Source organism: Osmerus eperlanus, chromosome 18 (genome assembly GCF_963692335.1).
Source record: "Osmerus eperlanus chromosome 18, fOsmEpe2.1, whole genome shotgun sequence".
NCBI lineage: Eukaryota > Metazoa > Chordata > Actinopteri > Osmeriformes > Osmeridae > Osmerus > Osmerus eperlanus.
The window spans coordinates 6,778,048-6,798,092 of record NC_085035.1 but is presented as its reverse complement, the minus strand read 5'-3'; the positions used below and the strand labels follow the sequence as shown (position 1 = coordinate 6,798,092).

Genomic DNA, 20,045 nt, shown 5'->3' with positions numbered 1-20,045 from the left:
GGCTACAACCATAGGCTACAGGCCGGGGTGAGTCAGCAGGCTGGCTCTCTGATGCGGGCCGGCCGGTTATACCGCAGACCTTTTACACTCAAAACACCGATTTAGATTTATAGTAGCATATATAATAATTAAATAAGTATTGGGAGCTCGGCCAACCAACCAGAACTGGCTATTCTTCGCGTCGTGTCCGCATTTCTTGGCGGCAGATATACTGGTGCAAGTAACCTGACGCCCCCTAGCGGTGTCAATGATGTATTTCAAGCGCACTCAGTTGTTCTGCCGCTAGTGAAAACGGCAGAAAAAGCGACGGTAGAGCAACACAGTTTCGGGGAGAGGGAGATCCGGAGGTATCCAGCGTTCCTTTTATTCTGTTTGAATAAATATTTAAAATTTACTTGTCAGTTCAAACGACTAGCCTATATTTCCCAGCGGCATCTTAACACAAACTGCATCCCAACACCGCCACAGTGCAGAAGAGAACATCTTAGGCGCAGAATCCAGCAGCGAGTAGACGGATCATGGCAGTAACTACCTGTACACGTTTCACAGATGAATATCAACTATACGAAGAACTTGGAAAGTAAGGCTTTTACGCATTGTTATGGCACTAATATGGGTATGATCTCCGCCATTCAGGCTAGCCTTTCATGCAGGTTTACACATAATTTGCAGATGTGACCGCTTTGAAAGGGATCAGCGTCTTATCCCTCCTTTAATATTACAGGCTGTACCACTTGCAAAACAAAACGCACGCTGCCGCACTGCATGGTGAAACGTATTATATTGTTTTACGTTACAAGTATTTGATCTGACATATGAGTTATTCGGTCTGGGATGGGGGCGCGGCGCACGCCATGGATTTTGAGCTGTCAAATCGCAGTAGTTACGCTCACGGGTCTCCGGGAAGGCATGCAACCCTACTGATTTTAGTCAGACTACTTGACTCCGCATCTTTTTTTCCTATTGGTTGTCTTTATTTTCATCGGTTTTTATCAAACTCACATATTGTAAGTGTTTTATTTACCTGGGCCAGAGGTCAGAAGGCTACCTACCCTACATGTTTTAAGTGTATGTGTGTGTGTGTGTGTGTGTATGGATGAATGTGTGTTTTTCTTCGCATTAGTGTATGTGTTGTTTCTCAATCTCTCACAACCTCCCCCTCTCTCACTCTCTCTCTCTCTCTCTCTCTCTCTCTCTCTCTCTCTCTCTCTCTCTCTCGCTTGGTTTCATCTTTGTGTGTGTTTGCTTGACAATGGTTCACACGGCATATGTTTTTAAAAGAAGGGAGAGAATGGCTGCATAAGCAACAGAGGGATAGGATGTGTGTTGCCAACCCCACAACAGATGCAGGACTAGAATCAGTATGTGTCAGGCTGTGCGTGGGTTGGAGAATCCGTGCTTCCTGTCATTACCATTAACTAGAACACATAAACTACAAAGTAATTGAGCGGTCATACTAACAGAAAACAGAAAAGTTTGAGAGGTATGGACTTTGATTGCATCAAGCTAGGTTGGCTCTAACTGGGTGTCGGGTTCCAAGCCCTGGTTGAATGTCTCTGCATGTGTGTGATAAGCGAGGGACAATAGATTTGCTGGAATAGCAGCAGCTGTCCTCTCTGATAACAAACCCTTATTGCAGCAAACGCGAGCCATATGGCAGCAATATGTCCATCTTTGCTAACATGGGTTTGTATTCCTCATCCAACAAAGTCAGCTTGATAAGGGCTTCAAAGACAGGTTTGGTTAGTATTTACTTACCTTTTGATCCAAAAAACTGGGAAGAGATTCTATTTGACCAGTCCCAGCATTTGATGTAGCAAATCGTACACTACCAGCCATGAGGTTATTCTCATTCACGAAAGCCCCATCAAAAGGCATGAGTGTCTGAGAGTATAAGAGAGAGGCAATAGCTCTCAGTTGACTGGGTTTTATTGTGTAACAACACTAAGGTGTGCTATAATTAGCACAGAGATGACAGAGGCAGTTACTGCTGTTTGCCTCTGCTGAGTTAGTTTTGCAAGCCCTCCCTAAAATACTAACACCGCCTAAAAAGACACACATACACCAACATACACACTAACACATAAACTACACAGCAATCTTTGAAAAACAATTTGGTTCCATGAATATTCCAGCAAAGATGATTATTATTGTGTATCCTGTACCCTAACATATAGATATGCATATTTGAATACTCCTTTGAAGGAAAAGTGTGGAAGGGATCTGAACGGGTCAAAGAGACTCAAAGTTATGAGAAATCAGAGGTTTAAAACATGGGTATGAACAGACATTTGTGGAGGGGAGGTGACATCTGATATTATGTCTCCATTCTTTGTTTCCTAGGGGAGCCTTTTCTGTGGTGCGCCGTTGTGTCAAACTCTGCACTGGCCAGGAGTATGCTGCCAAAATCATCAACACTAAAAAGCTCTCAGCTAGAGGTGAGAATCCCCCCTACCCCCACCCACCCACACAGTTCTTCAAAGGGACAGAATGTGTATGATTTACATTATTATCTGAAATGAGTGCGCAATCATGTGACGGACAGTTAGACCCACAGACCAATTGACTGAGTATGTCGCATGTTTATGTGAAGATCATCAGCAGCTAAAGTGAAGAGGAAAAATGAACTGGCATTCCAGTGATTGTTCATTATGGTGCCACCTGTGTTTTTGTGTGTCCCAGATACTCCAGGCCCTATTAGCATATTCCAGAAAGCATTTGATTGCAGTGGGCGAGACAGTCACATCTGTTGCACTTGAGGCTGGACGATGGCTGCTCCACAGCCACTGTAGCGTCAAACCCACAGCCAACGGAAGAGGAGATGTGCCTGCTGTCTAGTTTAAGGCTATCTGCCGCCTCTGTCTATTGGCTGATTAGTGTGATGACCCTTTCCTTCGCACACACACACAAACCCAGTCTTTTGGAGTAAACAGCAGAGGATCATGGATGTCACATTTTGAGCTCTTAACTGCCCTACAGCATGAGACACACACACACACACTCGTGCGCACAAATACTCGCTGAAATACACAAGCGCACGCACACGCTAACACACACACCATTGCAAGAAGTGACCCCCTGCAGTTCAGCCATCTCTCTGCCCCGGCTGGCGTTCGTGTGAGCGTTCAGCCTTTAAATACATTTCCCCCCTCAAACACACAGACATGCCAGCATGTCTCCTCTGCCTCTAGGCTCTGTTCCCCAGCCTTGCACTGCTGAGTTTTCTCACGACACCAAAGCTTTCTCAGCCCGGTCCTCAGTAAGGGGTGTCACATAAAATATCTGCTTTGTGTTTGTGTGTGTCTGTGTGCGAGAGAAAGACAAAGAGGGCATGCGCTCTTTGTTTTCAACATTATTCAGCAGCATCTGAGTGACTAGTGAGTTTTTCTGGGAGTTTTTCCTTGTCTTCCTTGAGGGTTTAGGTTGGTTGAGGGGCAGCGTATGTGAAGCCCTCTGTGACATTGCTTGTAAAAGGGATAAACAAATACATTTAGATTTGATTGGCACCGTGGTACCTCTTAGTTGGTTAGTCAGTCCCAGACATCTGGGTTAGAATCCGAGGGTCTCAGACATTAGCAAAATTCTTTGGTTTGATTTGGTTTGTCTTAGCTAGTTTGAACTTGGCTCGTCTAGTCTCATGTATTGATACACTTGATATTCTCATTTTACCCTTTTTTGCACATTTTGCTGTACTGCACTGCGTTAGTGTGTATTTGTGTGTGACACAATTTTAGCTTGTGGCGCAGAACCATGCTTGAGGTCACCTTGCAGCTACAGGAGAAAGGAAGTTATTACATTTGCAGTTAGGACTGCTACGGCTCTCCTCTCCTAACAGTTACATTCATTCAGAAAGTAATGTTTCCCTCAGCATTGCACACTATGGAGACAGAGGGGCGTCACACTGGGAGTTGGGGCTTCCGCACCTTTAAGTTTAGGAGACAGTTGCCAAAATAGAAGAAATTGTATACAAACTAGCTGTCATGTGACTTTGGCTCCCACCCCCCTTCCTTTTGAAATGCTGCGGTTGCATGCCCATGTGTAGCGGAAGTGTTGAGTGTTTTAGCCGGGTGTCGTTATCACTCAGCCTTCCCTTGTCACTCTCACAGACCACCAGAAGCTGGAGCGAGAAGCTCGGATCTGCAGACTGCTCAAGCACTCCAACATCGGTGAGCGGTCAGCACCACAGTCAGCCATGCAGCCAAAGAGACTGGTTGTATGACTTTATTTGACTGATATGCTGTGTTTGCAACCCGGGTTTAGACGTGTCTTTCTTTCTGTTATGCGTTCTTTGGCCAGTTCGCCTCCATGACAGTATCTCGGAGGAGGGCTTCCACTATCTCCTGTTTGACCTGTGAGTCACCTCACTCTCCTTCTTCATTTGTTTTTCTTTTTTTTTCTTCTTCTTTCTTTATCACAGACCTTTCTCCGAAATGACATTTACAGTTCCTCTCTCCTCTGTATTTCTTGTGTTTCTCACATTTGGTCATGGCATTTCGGTCGCTATGTTCGCTCCACAATTTTCTTTTCATTCTATCCCTTCTTGCTCTTCTACTCATCCTTCTGTTTATTTCTATCCTCTCTCTCCACCCTCTCTTAACAGTCTCCCCCATTCTCATTCCTCGTTTCCTAGGCAATTTCCCCCTTATTACATAACACCCACCCACACCTACATACACACACACACACACACACATGTACACACACACACACACACACATGTACACACACACACACATCACTCCCCTGCTCCGGAGCCTGTCTCCATGGCAACCCAGTCAGAGAGAATCCTGCAGTTGGGATATCCCCCTAATGAGGACATTCCCCTACTGTCTGTGTGTGTGTGTGTGTGTGTGTGTGTGTGTGCGTGTGTGTGTGTGTGGATTATTCTTTGCAGCATGTGTTAACCCTTTACTCTCTATGTTGTAGGGTGACAGGAGGAGAACTGTTTGAAGATATTGTGGCCAGAGAGTACTACAGTGAAGCTGATGCCAGGTAACCATCTTTCCCTTTAGACTTCAATTGCTCAGCATCCCGTTCTGCAGTAGATAGCTTGACATTGCCCTGCCGGAAACCACCATTTCAAAGTTCCTAGCAGTTTTTCCTTGCAAACTGAAATGTCACTGAACACACACACACTTGAACAAAACATAGCACACATACTAGTACATACTCACACACACACACTTACCGTCTAGCCCTTAAATCTTAGAGACTTAAATCAATTTGACTGTGGAGGCGTTTTGTGGAGGCGAGAGAGAGAGTGAGAGAGAGAGAGAGAGAGAGGACTTAAAACAGAACGAAGAGAGGGAAACAAAAAAACGAGGAAGCAACATTCCCAATATCCCCCCGCCACCACTCCTGTCCTCCCCTCTGTTGCTAGTACCTTCCTGTTGTGGTTGCTATACATATATATGTTCTCTCTTCCTTCCTCTGTGGCTCTCATGTTCTCTCATCTTCCTTACTCCTCTGCCTTGCCTGTTTTCCTGTGTAGTCTAGTGTAGTTTTTCCCTTTTCTCTTCCAGCCTTCTCCTCTCTTTGTACATGGCATGTTTGTTATTGGTACTGTCTGTGGGGTTATTGTCCAATATTCTTCCTATCTGATTTTCTGGTTTTCTCTCCTCACCTTCATCCCCCACTTTTTTCCTGTCTGCCTTCTATTTTTGTCCACCCTTCCGCTCAGCACTGCCTTTCTTTCTTTTTCTTTCTTTCTTTCTTTTTCTTTCTTTCTCTTTCTTTCTCTTTCTTTCTTTCTTTCTTTCTGTCTTTCCTTCTGTCTTTCTCTTTCTTTATGTCTTTTTCATTCTCTCTTTCGCCCCTACCCCACCATTATCCTCTCCTCACGATTGAAAACCTCATCTAATTAACTTTTACAATCGTTCTCCTCTCTTTCCCATGTCACTCTCTCTTTCCCCCTACCTTTCCATCCCTTTCCATACGGACATCACCTGCACCACTTCTCACAAAAACACCAAATCCCCACTCCTCATTGCCGTCCAATTTCTTTTCATCCTCCTCTCATCCTCACATCCTCTTCTTTTCTGCGTTCCTTTATCTCTCTCCCTTTTTCTGTTTTGTCTCCACAGTCACTGTATCCATCAAATTCTAGACTGTGTGTGTTACACTCACCAACATGGCATAGTGCACAGGGACCTCAAGGTGTGTGCTTGTGTTCCACCTTGTGCGTTTGTGCCACCCTGCAACCTCTGCACATGGGTTTGTCTGTGTTTGCCCGTGCCCACTTTTGCCCGTGCCGAGTGTAACCTGTTTGTGCCTGCTGTCTCCGTCTGTCTGTCTGTTCATCTGCCGATCTTGCTTTTTAAATATTTTGTTTCACTGTTTTCTCTAACCTAGAATATGATTTTCCAAATGTCAATAACAGTGGCCTTGATAGCTTCTATGTCTCGGCCTGTGAGGCTGTGTGTGTGTGGACGTGTTAGCGTATAGGAAAGAATTGTGTCTGTCACTAATGCAGATAACTCTGTTGAAAAGCAGAGTGGCCGTATTTGTGAAACCCTACAAACGACACATACTGTGCTTGATGATGTTTTGAAAAATACGACAGACAGATTATCAGGTTAGGACATCATTAAATACAGACAACTACACACGGACACGCACACTCACGCACACATTCCCTCAACAAGACTGCAGTACACTCCTACGCTGCCTGACTCATGTTCATCCCTTGCCTGAAAATAGCATACCTCCTCCTGCAGTATCTCCCTGGAAGGTTCCGGTCCTCACACTGAGGTTCTTAGATCTGTTAGTAGGCCTTCCGTGTGTATGTGTGTCCCCTGCGCACGTGCGTGTGTGCTTGAAGGCGTTTCTATGTGTCCGAACTTGTGCTTCTGTGTGCGTGCCGTGCGACAGAGAGAAAGTGTGTGTGTGTGTGTGTGCAGATGTTGAGGCACTGCAGCCTGTGCATGAGACTGTGAACGGGGGGGCTTGTGATGTGTTCAGACTAACCAGCCCCACCTGCTGTTTGCATGCAGTCATTGCATCCAGCAGATTCTGGAGGCCGTGCTCCACTGCCATCAGATGGGGGTGGTACACAGAGACCTCAAGGTGAGTCACCTGTGTACCTGTGTGTGTCTCAGTGTGTGATTATGTGTGTGTTTGTGTGTGCCTTAAACTCTGGTAAGTACACTGCAATGTATTACTATTGCTTTTGTGCATGTGTGTCTGTGCCTGTGTGTTTTCTCGGGCATGTGTGTTTGTACGTGTGTGTGCGCGTGCAGGTGTGTGAATAAAAATGTTGTGTTTCCTGCGTTTGTTCCCATTACAAGCGTGTTAGGTACGCTAGTCACATGTTAATGTGTTTTCAGAGCAAAGCAGATGAAGTTTTAACACCACAAAGCCTCCCGTGTTCAGAGCAATCATTTCTCCCTGGTCGGTTCGAAACAAACCGTGTTACACATATGAATGCTGGACCTTGGTAGATGGTAAGGCTTGCGATCTGATCGATTTCCCCTGAGGGTTTCTATGAAGTTACCAGAGAGAGAAAACCCTCTTAGAATGGACACAGATGTTGGCCTGATCTAATGTTTTTTTTATGAACCTTACACAGAGACATGAACTGATAAGACAAATGAGATCTAATACGATATGAATCAATATTTGGCACGGAGTATGCCTCTAAACATCCTTTTTCATGGCCCCTTAGGGAGCTGTGTACGAGATGACTTCAGGAGAGAGAGAGCAAATTGAGCTAGATATTCCAAAAGAATACTGTTGTGTTTGGCCAGTACCTTCTAGTCTAGTCATCATTCAGATGTGATCACTAATATGTGGTCGGACTGCTGTGAATCATGTTGTGTGGGGCTGCTATCGTCTCCAACGATAGCAGCTTACTGGTGGTGTAGTCTAAGTGATGCAGAAGCATACGGCAAATGCCCATCAGGATTTTCCATAAGCCCACTATGACACAAGCAGTAATACGTGAGTGGGGATTGGATGGGGAGATGAGGGTTGGGGGGGGGGGGCTGAGTGGTAAATGTACAGTTTTCTCATTACTTCATACTAGACTCCATGACAAAAGGTTCCATTGCCTTTCTCTAAAGCTGAGCGTATTCAGTCTGATTGCTTCTCGAGAAGCTAAAAGTACAACAGAGGCACGCCGCTGTCTCAATACTGACTACTCCTGTCTGAAGCAGTATTTCTCTCTGGCTCTCTCTCTCTCTCTCTCACTCGCTCTATCTTTTATTCCTTCTTTCCTTCGTTCTAATCCGCTGTCTCAGTCCGACTTCCACCAGAGCGGAAGCACTCTAGCCTACTTAATAACCATTACTGCTGCTGTGAAACACTGTCATTCAGAGTGTGTGTACGCGTGTTGTGTGATGGCACCGATCAATAACTTTCAATAACGAGCACATGTATCACATGAGGTCCTGCTGGCTGATTGTGGCAATAGTGCGGCCTGTCAGAGACAAAGAGAGAGAGAGATCTGGATGTATGAATCGACACTGTTCGCTGGCTCTGTCATCTAACAAAGGCACTGCTGTAACAAACACACAAGCTGTGCATGGTCACTGACAAATAAACAATCGACAGATGGACGCATCTTTTTGAGATTCGGCCCTCTTGCTCCATCCTTGTCAGGGTGAACTGTCTGTACGTGTGGGACTGCTTGTCTGCCCAATGTTTGGATTACTATAAGGGGCTTGTTGACATCTATTGATACACCAATGATTTGTGGAAACGTTTGTGTGTTTTTAGCCGGAAAATCTTCTTCTAGCCAGTAAGTGTAAGAATGCTGCAGTGAAGCTTGCTGACTTTGGACTGGCCATCGAGGTACAAGGGGACCAACAGGCATGGTTCGGTAAGTAACACAAACACGCACCGATACACCCACGCAGACACACACAAACAACATGGCATGTCTAATTGATACACCCAGCGATTGTGTCTATAAATATCTATGTATAGATTTTCGGTTTGTATGTGTGTGTGTGCATCGGTTTGTGTCTGTGCGTGTGCATGCGTTCCAGGTTTTGCTGGGACTCCAGGCTATTTGTCTCCGGAAGTGCTGAGGAAGGAGGCGTACGGGAAACCTGTGGACATTTGGGCCTGTGGTGAGTCCTCTCTCCTTCCCCCTCCGACTTCCTATCTATCTCTCTTCTCTCTCCCTCTTCTTCCCCCTTCTCTTGATCCTTTTGCAGCTCTGCTTTACAGAAAACCTTGATCAGTGTGTGCTGAATGTGTGTGTGTGTGTGTGTATAGGTGTGATCCTGTATATTCTCCTGGTGGGCTACCCGCCTTTCTGGGATGAAGACCAACACAAACTCTACCAGCAGATTAAAGCAGGAGCCTATGATGTGAGTCTTGCCCCCTCTCATGGACTCTCTCTGCTTGATTGAAAAAAAGAACAGCTCATAGTATAAAGCGGGGGGGTAGACTCATCATGCCAAACAGGTTCGAGGAACAGTTCAAATCAAAGAGTTGTGATAATCGTGTCCTCGGGTGACGAGAAAACGTTCGTAGTTTACACAACATTATTGTGTGCCTGATATTCACACACACGTGTTGCCTGAGTGACCGTTGGGCCATGTGTGTAGTTTCCGTCCCCAGAGTGGGACACGGTGACGCCCGAAGCCAAGAACTTGATCAACCAGATGCTGACCATTAACCCCACAAAGAGGATCACAGCCCAGGAGGCCCTCAAACACCCATGGGTCTGCGTAAGTACACTACACTAAACACACACTCACGCGTACACAAACAAACCAAGGTGCACACCTCCACAGACGCAAACACATGATGTACTCTGCAGGACACTCACACACGCATACATTGAAACACTCTTACACAAACACACACGCACTGGCTCTTCCATTGCTGTGTCATATCTTATACACGCACAAGCACACACACATGCATTCACACACACACACACACCAATGTATTGCATCTTACATGACCCCTTTCCTCACCGTGTTCTCTCTCTTTCCTCAGCAACGCTCCACTGTGGCCTCCATGATGCACAGACAGGAGACAGTGGAGTGCCTGAAGAAGTTCAATGCCAGGAGAAAACTCAAGGTACTAATTTCTTTGGGGAGGGGGTGGGGTGGGTGGGGGGTACATAACCAATTAATACTGCCGAACGAAGAGATTTGGAGTTACACTACCAAACAATATTCAAACTGACTTAGTGCTCTTCTTCATCTTCTCTATTCCTTCCGTCCTTCTTTCCCCCCCTTTGTACCTCGACCTATCTCTGTCTCTTTCTCTCTGTCCACCTTGCTTGTGTCTCCACAGGGGGCCATTCTGACCACGATGCTGGTGTCACGGAATTTCTCTGGTGAGTCCTTTGTGAGGAAGTCAAGGATGGGAGCAGAGGGGCGGCTTCTGTCCTCCTCGGAGAGAGGGAGTCGAGAGCAGGATGACACACCATCTGCTTGCTTACGCCATCCTTTCCCCTACACGTACACACACACACACACACTCACACACAGAGTCAAACATCCACACATATCACACATACACACCCACACACTCACGCGTACACACACACTCACACGCTAGCAGCAGTTTCGTGGGTGGCAGTGCCACTGTAGGTCCGGGAAGGTTTGAGAGGTCCTAGATCTTTGCCATGCACTTGTGCCCAACCCCCCGCCCCCCCCCCCCCTAAACACACACACACACGCGCAAACACACACTCACAGCACTAACTGTGCATTCTGAACAAGCATTGGCCATGCTTTCTTGTCAAGACACTCATGCTCCTGTGAATAGAAGGGGACTTATGGTAAACAGCATTTCCTGTGAGCTGGAGAGGTACTGCTTCTTAAATGCGTCATGCCAAATCCTTCCTGTAAAGTTGCAAAGCCCTTTATGGTGTCTGTTTTAGTTTCAGGGAAAGCATATGTCTTTGTCTCTTGATTTTTTTGATGTCTTTCCCTCAGTGGGTAGACAGACCACCGCTCCAGCAGCGGTCAGTGCTGTGGCTGGGACTACTGCCGGCATAGTAGAGCAAGGTAACCTTTCCTTCTCTTCGCTCCTGTTCCACTCTTCTGCTCCTCCCCTCTCTGTCCTTCACTTCTGCCCCTCTTTCTTCCAACACTTCTGTCATATTTTAAAGGGAGACGGGTGTTTTTTACTTGGTGTCCCTTTGTTTCCATCAGTTCACTACATGTATCACAGACGACATCTCCTCCTCTCACTTAATTTATTCTCTCTTTCCTACTTTTCGTCTAATACTTCTAAAATTGGACGCCAAGGTAAGCCGACTCAAATATGTTCTTCCTGTCACTCTTAAACGTATAGCCCAGTTTCCAATGCGCCTTTATGCGGCATGTGAGGTGATTTGAGAGAGGAGAATGTGCAGGTTTTGTTGAGCCGTGGTGGGTGTAGTGTTTGTGTCTGTGCTGGTCCCCTTCTTACTCAAAACAGAGGATCAGGGAGATGGAGGGATGGAAGGAATGGCTGAGGGAAGATGGAGTTGAGCAGCTAAGAGATGGAATTAATCAGGGATTAGAGCACAGTTGACTCCAACTCATCCACACCAGGGCAGCACATTTGACTCCCACGGAAAGGTTTGGTGTTGCCATGGTGATTGATTAGTGTCTGCAAGCTTCCTGTTTTCACCTTTTCAGATGTCTGTTTCTATCTTTATTTTTATCTCCCGCACTCTCTCTTTCCCTATCCTTCTCTCTCCCTCTTTCTCTGCCTCTATCTATCTGCCTGCATCTGTCTCTCCTTCTTTCACTTTCTCTCTTTCTCTGTATTTCTGCCCCTGTAGCTGTCTGTTTCTCTTTCTCATTGTCGGTTTCTCTCTCTCTCTCTCTCTCTCTCTCTCTCTCTCTCTCTCTCTCTCTCTCTCTCTCTCTCTCTCTCTCTCTCTCTCTCTCTCTCTCTCACACTCTCTCTCTCTCTCTCTCTCTCTCTCTCCCTCCCTCCCTCCGTGTTTTTCTCTTGCTTGCTTTTGATCCCTTTTCCGCGAAGAACAGCTCTGCCACAGATAGATTCCATAAACCTTAGTGTGTTTATAAATTGGAACGAGGGTTTGTGTGGATCCATATGTGCGAGGGAGCAGGAGAGATCAAACCTACTGTGCTTAACGGCACATCCCGTAAATGGAGACTCGTTTTGATGTGGTGCTCCATATTTCATTCCCAAAGAGGAAACCACTAATCCCAAACTAATCCTACCTACTTCGGAGATTAACCGAGCCATTATCATACACCTGCATCTCAAATTCCACTCTTCCTCTGCCCTTTCACCTTTAATCCATTGCACGTAAAAACACACATGCGAACACACACACACACAATCACACAGTCTAGTGATTGACATCCCTCCATGCTCCCTGCTGATCCCTGCTTTAGGCATTGGCTCAGGGTTCAGTAAAAGGCAGTTGGATTGAGATGGTAATGCATGTGTATGTGTGTGCGTGATTGTGAATGTGTGTGTGTGTGGTTTTCTAATACGTGTGTAAGGGGAGGAGAGAGGGTTATGCAGGTTTTTACTCTGTAACAGATGAGAAGCGACCGAGTCGTAGGTTGTGCGTTGAGCTGGAGGTTGTCACCGTGTGATTGTGTGTGTCTGAGTTAGTTCCCAAAGTAGTTTGTGGGCATTTGAACGTTTTACCGAATGAGTGCGCAAGCACCTTCTGGAGTTGATTTTCCGTGTGTCCTGTATGTCTGCTTGTGCTTGTGAGAGAGCAGTTGAGTGAGTCACTTGTGTCAAGTTTGGAGTGTGTGTGTGTGTGTGTGTGTGTGTGCGTGTAAAGGTGTGTTTAAGTCACCAAGGGTGTATCATGTGTACTCTTCCATCTGAGAGTGTCTCGTTCTGCTTTTCCTCAGCAGCCAAGAGTCTTCTCAACAAGAAGGCTGAAGTGAAGGTAAGACTCTCGCTCTCTTCCCCCTCCTCCTCTTCCCCCTCCTCCTCCTCCTCCTTTTCCTCCTCACCTCCTTTTCTTGTCGTTCTTCTGCTCTGCTTTTTCTCTTGGGTCCCACACTCTCTCCAGCTGCGCATGGTTTGGCTCTGTGTGCCCTGCCTTGCGTTTATATCTGCTCTGTAGAGCACTGCAGTGCATGCATGTGTGTGTACAAAAGTGGATGCGTGTTAGTGGATGTAATGTTATGGCAGTTTGAATGGGAAGTATGTGTGAAGAATGTGTGAAAGTCAACCTAGTTTTTATTTTGATGTGATAGACATTAAATTTTAGAATAGCATATAAAATCATTATATCATTATAATAGCATATACATCATAAATGTAGGCCTACTGTTACAACGCAAGTTACTGGCAGTTACTGGCAGAAATACTACAATTTCTACATTTGTTACCAATTCATGTTTATTTAAGTGTTGTCTTTGGGAATTTTGTATATTTATCACTACTATTAGGCATGAATAGAAAACATACATCCTATCCCTTCACTCCATTCTTCTTCTTTCTCACCCGTCCCCCCCGTCCCCCCTCCACACATACACATCTTGTGTATGTGTGGCACAAAGACCCTTTTAAGCCTGTTTTCATTTGAGGTTTATAGCCACCTCCATCATTTTACTCCTCTCCCCCTCCTTCCCTCTGTGCCCTCTCCTGTACAGAGAAAGTGGACTCTCTTCAGTTGGCCCTGGTGCTAATCTAAGATTATTTCTCAACAGATGATTAATCTGACATTACATAATCCCAGTTTCCCCCTAGCTGCACTGTGACGGTTCACGGTTGTGCACACAACACTGGTGCTATTTCAGTCCTCCCAGCACACACACACACACACACTATATAAAGGTGTTCAAACCACAGACAACATTGTAGCTATTTTCCCACTAACCCCACTGACAAACTCTCTTTCTCTCTTTATTGCCTATCAGTCCTCTCTCGGTTCTACGTGCTAATCCAGAGAGGTGCTACAGTGAACCCCCCACTTTTAAAAGTTAGTTGCATAAGTACTATAATGGACCCCCTCTCTCCCTATGATTCCCCCCCATCACTCCCAACCTCCTAACCCACGCACACTCTTATGCATACACATGCAGAAATGCAGGACTCCTTTGTCGCAATTGTACACACCATACGTGTGTGCTGCGTGAGTGTACGCGTACGCGTTCAAATACTTGTGCGCGACCTGAGGGAATCAGGAAGACGGAAATAGACACCAGTGGTGCACCTCTGGCGTTGCTTAGCAATCATCTACTTGTGCATCCCGACCGTGGCTCTCAGAGAACTGGTGCAATCCAGCCCATGTTTATTCTATCTGATTTAGCATTCGTTTGATTGGTTTGTCGTTCCCATTGTACTGCTGGCATATGTTTTAACCATGCCTTTCATTTTAATCTACCTTGCGTTTCATGATCTTCTTATATATCTCTTAATCCTCTTCTCCTTCCACCACAACTGTCTCCTCTCCTATCATCTCATCATTCCATCCCATTGCTTGGGCCAGAGATGGAAATCCAACCCTAAAGTTCAAATCCTGGTGAGGATGTCATTTGAACCCTCTCATCCCACTCTGTTCTGTCTCTCTCTCATCCGCTTTCATCCCAGTCCGCATCTGCGTCTGATTTCACTCCTACCACCCTCTGGTAGTAGGGGGCCTGTGCCGACAATGGCTGTGTGTGTGTGGGTGGGTGTTTGTATGTGTATGCACTGTTGACTCAGGCTGTGAAATTGTTTAACTTGGATGTACTTAGTACTTAGTGTACTGCTTAACTGGTCTGTTGAACTGAGAGGTCTTGTGCATAAGCCGTGAGCTTTCTGTTGAGCTGGTGAGTTGATTTTGATGTGATGCCCCCCACCACCACCACCACCACCATCAGACAGGAAGGCACATTCTGAATTGACAAAAGGAATACTGCCAATCCGTCTTAGTTTGAACAGTGTTGAGGGAAAGTAACCCTTCCTTGTACTGCCGTGTGTTTGAGGTTTGACCCACCGCCGCCACCCGAGTCCCCGAGCGGCACTGCTCCTGTTGTGTTCTGTTTTAACCTTTTGTGTTCTCTGCACAGCCCCAGACAAACAGTACGAGAAACAGCATAGTCACCAGCCCCAAAGGCAGCACTACTCCTGCTGCACTGGTACGCTGCCCCTCCTGTCCGTCTGTTCGTCTGTCCATCTGTCCATCCGTCTGTCCTATCTGTCTATCTGGCTGTCTTGCTATCAATGTGTTCTGTCTGTCTTTTCTGTGCAGTTTGTTTCACTTTATTTGGTTGCATCCCTCATTCTGCCAGTCCAAATGAATAAATCATCCTTTCTGAACAACAATCATGCGCATATGCGTGTGTGTGTTAGTTTGGTCATGTATAAATGTGCCGGTGTTCCCGACACTAGCAGGTTCCTTGAACACGTTAGATTAGATTAATTAGAATCCCTTTTCCAAGTGACATTGTTGGACTGTGACCTGGTTCTGTGTAGCGGGTCACAGACCAACCCACAAACCCTTGAGGTTTGTCTTTCTCTCTGATTCTCCATAGTCAGTCTGTGAGTGGCTTTGTGGCATTTTGTGTCCAATTTATGTGTGTCAATGGCTCTCTAAGTTTTCAAGTTGTCTTCTGTTTACAATCTGGTCTGGTGTGGAAGTGTTCTGAAGTTACAGTTAATGGTAACAGCGTTTTAGAGTGTATTTTATAGCAGTGTTTATATTTATTTGTATGTTATTGTGTGTAATAGAAAAGGACAGGCTTTCTCGGGGAGAAAGAGATTGAATGTGTGAATGGTAGATAACTCCTGTGTTTGCAGAGATATTTTGTCTTAGCCCTTTCTAACCTTTTATGAAAAGATTATATAGCTCTCTGCCATCCTTATGGAAGTAGTCTTATTTCCTCTCTTTTCTTTAATACTATTCATTGTTCTACCTCAAACCTGACTCGTATCTCTCAATTCATCCCTTTATCTCGCCACCTTTCCTCATTCCTCTCTCTGCCTCCCTCTGTCTCCCCTCTTTCTCTCTTTCTTTCCTTTCACCCTCTCTCCATCTCATCCTATCTCTCTCCCTCCAATCCTCTTTCTCTCTTTTCCTCCAGGAACCTCAGACCACTGTTATCCATAATCCAGTGGATGGGACCAAGGTACATCCTTCTCCCCTCCTTCCATTTCTTTACTCTCTGTCTTCCTGTCATTCCTCATTCTCGTCTCCTCCTTTGTTCTCTCTATCTGTGTGGGCTAAACTGTATTTGGCAAAGGTCTGTGTGTGAGTGTGTGTGTGTGTGCACGTCCGGATATCTGTCGAAGTGTGTGGATCACCGTTCTCTGTTGTGTAACGCTGTCACCCTGTGGTGAAAAGAGGAAGTGGCAACCTGCAGCTTTTTGATGCTCCGTGGGGTGGAGCCTTCGAAAAAAATGCTGACCATTCGAAGATGAGCTCGCTCCAACCATGAGATCTCTGTTTTGTCCCATTTCAATGCGAATGGCGCATCGAGTCCACCGCATGTTTGTGACAACCGAACGTGCGTGAGTGCGCGTGTAAGCATGGGCAGAAGCTTGTGTGTGTGAGTGGGGGTTTTCGTCACTGAGATGTTTCGCTGTGTCTACAGGAATCAACTGACAGTAACACAACGATCGAGGATGAGGATGTAAAAGGTGGGTATACACATACACACCTAGACTGTACACACACCAACATTGTTTCGGTGTGGCAGATAGCAGAAAAGGACAGGAGAAAGACAGATCATGTGAGGACTCCCAGTGGCTAAGCTCTTTCTCCTGCTGTCTTGTCAGAACCGAGGTAGCGAGGGAAGGGAGGAGGGAGGAGGTAATAAATCTTATCTAAAGGGCTGAGGGACGGGAATAGGATGATGAGCTCAACTAACCTCACATAAGACGGAGAGCGAGTGACAGTGTGAGTTTAGGAGGCCCTGCATACCTCAGTGTTGTCTAGATTTGTATGAGTATGTGTGTGGGTGGGGAGGGAGTATATTTTAACCCCAGGGAAGAGAGGGGAACACAAGAGGGAAATGAGTAACAGGGTGTCACGTGAGTAACTCACCCAAGCTTCCTTCTGTACTTCATCCCTGTGTGATTAAGGTAGAGTAGGCCTGCATGGGACTCTGTCTCAGCATGCTATATGTAGTGTGTTTCACTGAAATTCACTTGGTCACACATTTGCTACCCTCTGCAGCTCGCAAACAGGAGATCATCAAGATCACAGAGCAACTCATTGAAGCTGTAAACAATGGGGACTTCGATGCCTATGCGTGAGTAAACTCCCAGCAGGCACCTGGTCCAGCAACACACCAGTGTTCCATCTGAGTATATTTAGGACTTTTTGACCAAAAATTAGACAAATTGTGCTGTTGTTGTGCTGAGTGTATGTATGGTGTGTTTGTCTACAGGAAGATATGTGATCCGGGTCTGACCTCATTTGAGCCAGAAGGTCTGGGAAACCTAGTGGAGGGCATGGACTTTCACAGATTCTACTTTGACAATCGTAAGACCACCGCGCCGCCATGAAATCATCTGGAAAGTTCCTTTGAAGAGCCCAACTCTTATTTGACCATCTCCTCCCTCTCCTTTCTTCCCCACTTCCTCCCTCGCTCTCCTAGTGCTCTCCAAGAACAGCAAGCCCATCCACACCACCATCCTGAACCCTCACGTCCACCTGATTGGCGAAGATGCCGCGTGCATCGCTTACATTCGCCTCACGCAATTTGTCGACTTGCAGGGACGCCCTCGCTCCAGCCAATCCGAGGAGACCAGGGTGTGGCATCGCCGGGAGAGCAGGTGGCAGAACGTCCACTTCCACTGCTCAGGGGCGCCCGCGGCTCCTCTACAGGGATGAGGTACACACACACACACACACAGACACACACACACTGTTCACACCCACATGCACTGTTACACACGTGAGCGGCGCCACAGGACAGCTGAATGTTGTGTCTTCCAGATAAGCAGGAGTCTTAAAGGAGCGCATTGAGAACAAACATATGGGAAGAGAGGGAGGAGGAGCGAGGGAGGGAGTTTGAAAAGAGTGTGGTGGTCAAGATGTGTCCTTTTCCTTTTCTTCTCTGCAGCCCTCGGTCACCTCTGTTGACCCAGCCTGTGGCACCAACATAACCCTTTCTACTCCTGCATCGGCACGCACACAACAACAAAGAGCATATCAGTCACAAAGCAAACCTCTACAGCTTCTCTAAGCACCCCTATGGTATTGTGGTGAGCTCAGCACTACTATCCAGCCCTATAACTCGCTGCCCTCTCCTTTCCTATGCCATAGGGCTCTGCCACTCACACTTCTAGGATTTCGTTTTCATTCAATGTACCATTATTATGATTATTATTATACTACTATGACTGCAGAGTTCTCTTGTTCAATTTGAATTGTACAGTATACTTAAAGGATCAATTTAAAACGCTTAATGATTCTTTTTTTTTAAGCTTAGCATGACTTTGTTAGTGTTATTATCAGTGGTTGTGTTTGGTGCATGAGCAAGACTGCCTGTAATATCAATTTAGCCAACATGTCTCACAGAGAATGCTGTGGACGTGTTTTAATGCTATTTTGTTTGTCTTTCATTAAGTTTCAAATCCCCCGTTTTAGTTTAGTTGAACCTACAGTAAATGTTTTTGTTCACCTTTGGATCAATGCTGTAAGAAACTCCCCTTTCTGGGTTGAACACCATGCAGCATGCTAAGTGTATACTGGTTCTTACTTGATACTCTGTGTATTTAACCTTTCAAGTAATCGCTCAAGTCACGAAAATAGCAAAAAGTTTAAAACAATAACTATATCTGTATTGTACTACTCCAGTTTTATTGTGATGACTTTTCAAAAGTGTAAGTGATTATTTTTCTGCATGATATTTCAATATGCCGCTAAATTGGGTGTTTTGTGTGTTAAGGTAATTTTCTACTGAATGCTGGTTGATTATAAACTACTGTCTATTTTCTGAGCTCTCAAAGGGCATAAACAATTTTTGTCTTGAGAGTAAGATATCTGAGACGACAATGAAGAAATATTATGATGATGATTGTAGCATGCCTTTGTACAAAGTCACACAGAGTGGATTGGTCACTGGCATTGTGAAGTAGAAAATTCTCCATACAGCGTTTGAGTGTGCTGTTCAGGTTTTCGGTTCAGGCACTAATACACATACATTTAACAACTTAACTGCTTGTTAAGACATGCATCATGTATGTTGTCCTCTCTCTTTATCACAGAAATGAGATTTGGTCAGCTGTTGGTATACCCCTTCATTGCAGACCATTGGTGTTTCGAATTTATCTTTTGAATTTAAACATGTCACTTCCATGGCAATGTATGTACACACTGCAAACATGCTCGCAAGAACACACACTTATACTTCTCTACGGTTACATAGAAGCAGCTACTGGGTTGAACATTAACAAACATGGGTATCGAGGGCGAGCCTGCCTTGGATTGATAAGATGAGACAGAACGAAAGAGAGATAACGGCGGGAAGATAGAGTGCGAGAATGAGACAGAGTGAGACAGACGTGTTTGGAAACAGTGATGAATATTTAGGGTATGCATGCACTGTCTTTCTAGCCACGTGGACTGTACGTCATAATATCGTTCGTAAACGACAACGGCAGTTAAACCCAAGAGGCTAACGTCATTGAGGATGCCCATCTATGCCCAGTCATAGATGTGTGTGTTTTCGTATGTCTTTTCTTTATCATTCTCGCCTCTTGTTGTCATTGTACTCCCTCGTTCCTATAATGCTAATCTTGGTGTGTTTATGGGATGGCAATGGAAGTAGGCCTACACACATATTTCATTAACCACTCACCCAAGATCAGACGTAATGGTTTCTAATCTGAGGACAGGACATATAGCATTCTGACCCCAGCTAGATCTGAGGTTTGGCATGATCTCCACCTTAAGTGCTTTAAATGGGCCTCATCATTCTCATTTGGCACAGTGTTGGATGAAAAGGAGAAAACAATTTGTAACTGAAAAAATGAGAATGCAATGTGAATCGAATTCTTGCTCTTTATCTCTTGAGTCCTCTCATAATAAAGCTGTTCTTCCAATGTTAATTCCTTGTGCTCGACAATGATAAAATGTGTTCAGATGTTATCAGTGTGTGACCAATAAAAATATATTTCAATGCAGAGCCCTCCCTAACCTTATCGTTTTCTCG

General features: G+C 45.5%; 1 protein-coding gene across 12 annotated transcripts; it reads left to right on the top strand.

Moving 5' to 3' along the window:
- The first annotated feature begins 273 nt into the window (after positions 1–273).
- LOC134038645 (calcium/calmodulin-dependent protein kinase type II subunit beta) lies at positions 274–20,018 on the top strand. Of its 12 annotated transcripts, none has more exons than XM_062484146.1 (21): positions 276–580; positions 2,344–2,438; positions 4,107–4,166; positions 4,297–4,351; positions 4,927–4,992; positions 6,993–7,065; positions 8,716–8,818; positions 8,988–9,071; positions 9,220–9,314; positions 9,555–9,677; positions 9,952–10,035; positions 10,255–10,297; positions 10,902–10,973; positions 12,804–12,838; positions 14,952–15,020; positions 15,966–16,010; positions 16,476–16,521; positions 17,060–17,135; positions 17,274–17,368; positions 17,484–17,720; positions 17,952–20,018. In XM_062484146.1, the coding sequence occupies exons 1-20, from the start codon at positions 519–521 to the stop codon at positions 17,717–17,719; spliced, it is 1,617 nt and encodes a 538-aa protein (XP_062340130.1). In that variant the 5' UTR covers positions 276–518; the 3' UTR covers position 17,720; positions 17,952–20,018. The 12 variants fall into 12 exon arrangements, with proteins under 12 accessions (XP_062340132.1, XP_062340131.1, XP_062340137.1 ...); XM_062484144.1 differs by having other exon boundaries at positions 12,801–12,838; XM_062484145.1 differs by lacking the exon at positions 6,993–7,065 and adding an exon at positions 6,084–6,156 and having other exon boundaries at positions 12,801–12,838.
- The last annotated feature ends 27 nt before the right edge of the window (positions 20,019–20,045 follow it).